We start from the raw sequence: 4,178 nt of genomic DNA on the forward strand, positions 1-4,178 counted from the left end.
AGATATATATAGTAGCTTGGTTATTGATAGCCAAAACTAAAGCCTTGAATATAGTACCATGAAACACAAGCCTTGAATATAGTACCATGAAACACAAGCCTTTAAGATATTATTGTAAAACTACATTTGTAACTTTGCTATCTTGAAATTATTCACAGTGGACAAAAATGTGTGTGTAATTAATTAGTGTAAGTTTTCTTGAATCTGAGTTTAATATGTAGGTTACTTAGATGAATGTGAGTCATATATTTGTGTGATTTTTTCCCTTCTTGAGTTACTTTGTTGTAAGTATTGAAACTTAGCCATATTACTCTAATAAAATAAAAGTGTGTAATTATTACCACTTAATTGATTACTTATATGATAAGTATCTTACTTTTGTGAAGAAAGTCATAAGAATTTGTGATCAAGTATGTTAATTTCAATTTTATCTCATGCAACTAGATTAACTGAAGTAGGGGATTATGTGGAACAACAGCAGCAGGAACTAGAACACCTTCAAGAGGAGAGGTACGAGTTATTGACTATGCAGGAACAGTTATCACAGCTGCAACAGCATCTTCCTGAAGAGATCTTACAGAACTATGAACAGAGATCATCTGGAGAAGGTGGAAGCTTGAAAAGAGACTATCCATCTGCTATGGCTTCTCAGATAAAACCAGAAGCAAGTGGAATGTTAAATGTTCCTGACCGAGAAGATAATCTGGTAGATTTACTGCAGAACTCCGTTCCTGGAGTAACAGGTAATAGGTCTCGATCAGAGTCGTTGTCAAACAAAAAGGATGTAAACTTGCCCAAAAATTTGCCAGTAAGGACTAAATCTAAGTTGTCGGGTAGTAAACTAGAAGGTGTTGCCAGGGAAGGAATGGAAGCTTTAGCTTCATTGGGTGCTGAGCTAGATCGAAGCCTGTCTTTGAGGGATGAGCTTCGAAAGCAAAAGTCTATGTTAGAAGAACTTCTTCGTCAGGAACGTACTAAACAACTTGGCTATACTCAAAACCAAGATCATCCTAGCCGCAGCGGGTCATCTGTGAAGTCTGAACCTGTCGAGGGCTCAAATAGTGTCCTAGCTCCAGACACAACAGCTGCTGCCACCTGGGGAGGATCTAGTACTCAGGATAACCTGGAAGATGAAGCAGAAGAAACATTAGAAAGTCCTGATGAACGTGATGAAGATGAAGGTGAGTAACTGAATTGTACATCAATCTGTAGTTTCAGCAGCATTGGGGAGAGAAATTATTATTATTATTCTAATTAGAGGTTGGATATCAGACATTGTCTGACCAAAAATTAGATATATGTGACAAAGATGGCTTCTGTTTGGACATTTTGTCTGGTATGTTCTTATTGCAGAATTCATCTTTAGAAATGGCTTTGCTGTAAGGCTTTTTGAATCAGTTTACTCCTTGTGTAACATTTTTTCTGCATCATTCCCATGTCCTCTTCCTAATGGCTAAGAAACTGGTTTCTTTGTGTTTCATTTAACTTATAATTTATTCTAGTTGTTTAAAAAAAATTTAATCTGTCAAAAAGTATGAGAGATAAGTTGTATATCAAAATTGCATTAATAAGTTGATTTGGAAAATAAACTTTATTTAAAAATATTTTTGGACTTCCACATTTAACTTCATATTCTGCACTTAGGAACTATTTATTTAGAAGCAAAGACCTGGATTATCTTGGTGTGATTGGAAACAGATTGATGAAGCATGCTATTAAAAGAGTGTAGAAAGGAATTTTCTTAGTAGTCTTTTGAGCATAATATTAAGTGTAATACATTAAATTTTATTATAGTTCTGAATATGTTGTTGATTATTTATTTTTGTAAGTATGAAAAATGATTATACAGTCCTTTGTGAAATATTCATACATTCAGCTTATACAAATTTGTTTGGTTTGGGATTTACAATTTCCAAGATGGGGATATACCTTGTAATTAATGACATTGGAAAAGGGAATATGGATCAACTTGGGAAATCAGGACCAACCAGAAAGAGACCTGCAACAAATTGTATCTTAGCCATGGTAAGCAAAGTGTTATGTAATAGGGAAGAAAGTAAGAGTTAAAAGCTGTTCATGTGTTTCATGCAGCAGTATGTAACCTAATCAACAAGGATCTCCATCTGGAAAATGACATAAGTCACATGTTCACAATTTACTTTTGTGTGTCATTCAACCATCAAAGAATGAAATTTGTTTTATGCTTTTCCATAAGAAGACATACTGATCAAGGTGCTGGGAAACTGCCCTCCTCGTACTCTGGATGAATTGTGGAAAACAAGTAGGGAGGGTGGTGTTCTTTGAACATAACATCTTTGTACTTACAATCGAGCCTTTTGCAGTGGAAATTACTCTGCAAGGCTGTTGTTCAGGTGCACTTTTGTTAAATAGAGCATGATTGGATGTAACTACATGGAATGTAACAGTGTAGTGGGGTCATAGAATTTTTTTAACCCTCTCACTATGGGTAGGTCAAAGTGTGTATGCCATAACCTTTAAGAGTTACATTCAGAATTAAATAAACTACTTTATTATCAATGTATATGAATAAACTTGGCTTCAAAACATAATTAATAAGTTTTAAGTTCTTAATTGTATCGGGAGATATTAAACAAATCCTCACTATCTCCTAGTATAAGAATTGTGACACTGTCCTCTAGACTCTAGGTCTTCTCTAATATATATATTGCCCCCTCTGAAGTATGGAATTTAATTTATATTACTCGTTAGTAGGCTTAATTTTCATTGGCAACCAACAGCAAAAAAGCAAAATCAAAGATAAGTGCTATATTTCTTTTTTTTTCATGTAATGTAATGTAAATTTTGTACTTATTGTTATAAAAGTAAATAAAATGTAAAAATTAAGATTTATTATGCTATTTTTGGTAAGATAATGAAAAATGATAATAATAATAATAAAAATTCTTCACAAGGTATGCTCGTGAGCAGCTCATGCATTATATCATTCAATATAGTAATGTGAGCTACACTTTTTCTGAGTGATTTACAACTTGTGTGGTGGGATTATTAGTTAGACTCTCTTCAAAGGGCAATAAAATTAAGTATAAATGGATGTAGATTATTAGGAGTTTTAAGCTACTTAGGATGAACAGTTTTTTCCTGTTACAATTTGTAGTCTTTCTAGAAAAAAAAGGTAATTTAGATTTTGTATTTTTTATGATGGTTACAAGGTTAGACAAATAGAATGATTTTGTATAAAGTTAGGGTAGAGAAAAACTGGTAAAATAAAGTTGGTCAAATGGATTGTGTTCGTATAGAGTTAGGTTAGAAAAAAACTGGTAAAATAAAGTTGGTCAAATTGACTGTGTTTATATAGAGTTAGGGTAGAGAAAAAACTGGTAAAATAAAGTTGGTCAAATGGATTGTGTTCATATAGAGTTAGGGTAGAAAAAAAACTGGTAAAATAAAGTTGGTCAAATTGACTGTGTTTATATAGAGTTAGGGTAGAGAAAAAACTGGTAAAATAAAGTTGGTCAAATGGATTGTGTTCATATAGAGTTAGGGTAGAGAAAAAACTGGTAAGATAAAGTTGGTCAAATCGACTGTGTTTATATAGAGTTAGGGTACATAAAATAACATAAGATAAAGCTGGTCAAATTGACTGTGTTTATATAGAGTTAGGGTAGAGAAAAAAACTGGTAAGATAAAGTTGATCAAGTTGACTGTTTATATAGAGTTAGGGTAGAGAAAAAACTGGTAAGATAAAGTTGGCCAAATCGACTGTTTATGTAGAGTTAGGGTAGAGAAAAAAACTGGTAAGATAAAGTTGGTCAAATCGACTGTGTTTATATAAGAGTTAGGGTAGATAAAATAACATAAGATAAAGTTGGTCAAATTGACTGTGTTTATATAGAGTTAGGGTAGAGAAAAACTGGTAAGATAAAGTTGGTCAAATCGACTGTGTTTATATAGAGTTAAGGTAGAGAAAAAACTGGGAAGATAAAGTTGGTCAAATTGACTGTGTTTATATAGAGTTAGGGTAGAGAAAAACTGGTAAGATAAAGTTGGTCAAATTGACTGTGTTTATATAGAGTTAAGGTAGAGAAAAAACTGGTAAGATAAAGTTGGTCAAGTTGACTGTTTATATAGAGTTAAGGTAGAGAAAAAACTGGGAAGATAAAGTTGGTCAAATTGACTGTGTTTATAGAGTTAAGGTA

At 32.8% G+C, this 4,178-nt stretch overlaps 1 protein-coding gene across 1 annotated transcript in view; it reads left to right on the plus strand.

The window, feature by feature from the left end:
- LOC106475454 (pericentriolar material 1 protein-like) overlaps nucleotides 1–1,181 on the plus strand; it is a gene marked incomplete at both ends in the record, with an annotated part of 21,405 nt that extends 20,224 nt beyond the window's left edge. Inside the window, one exon of the mRNA XM_022379555.1 lies at nucleotides 445–1,181. Coding sequence (XP_022235263.1) covers nucleotides 445–1,181 — 737 coding nt within the window. The remainder of the gene's footprint in view (nucleotides 1–444) is intronic.
- Nucleotides 1,182–4,178: the final 2,997 nt, after the last annotated feature.

Source organism: Limulus polyphemus, unplaced genomic scaffold (genome assembly GCF_000517525.1).
Source record: "Limulus polyphemus unplaced genomic scaffold, Limulus_polyphemus-2.1.2 Scaffold8604, whole genome shotgun sequence".
Taxonomy (NCBI): Eukaryota; Metazoa; Arthropoda; class Merostomata; order Xiphosura; family Limulidae; genus Limulus; species Limulus polyphemus.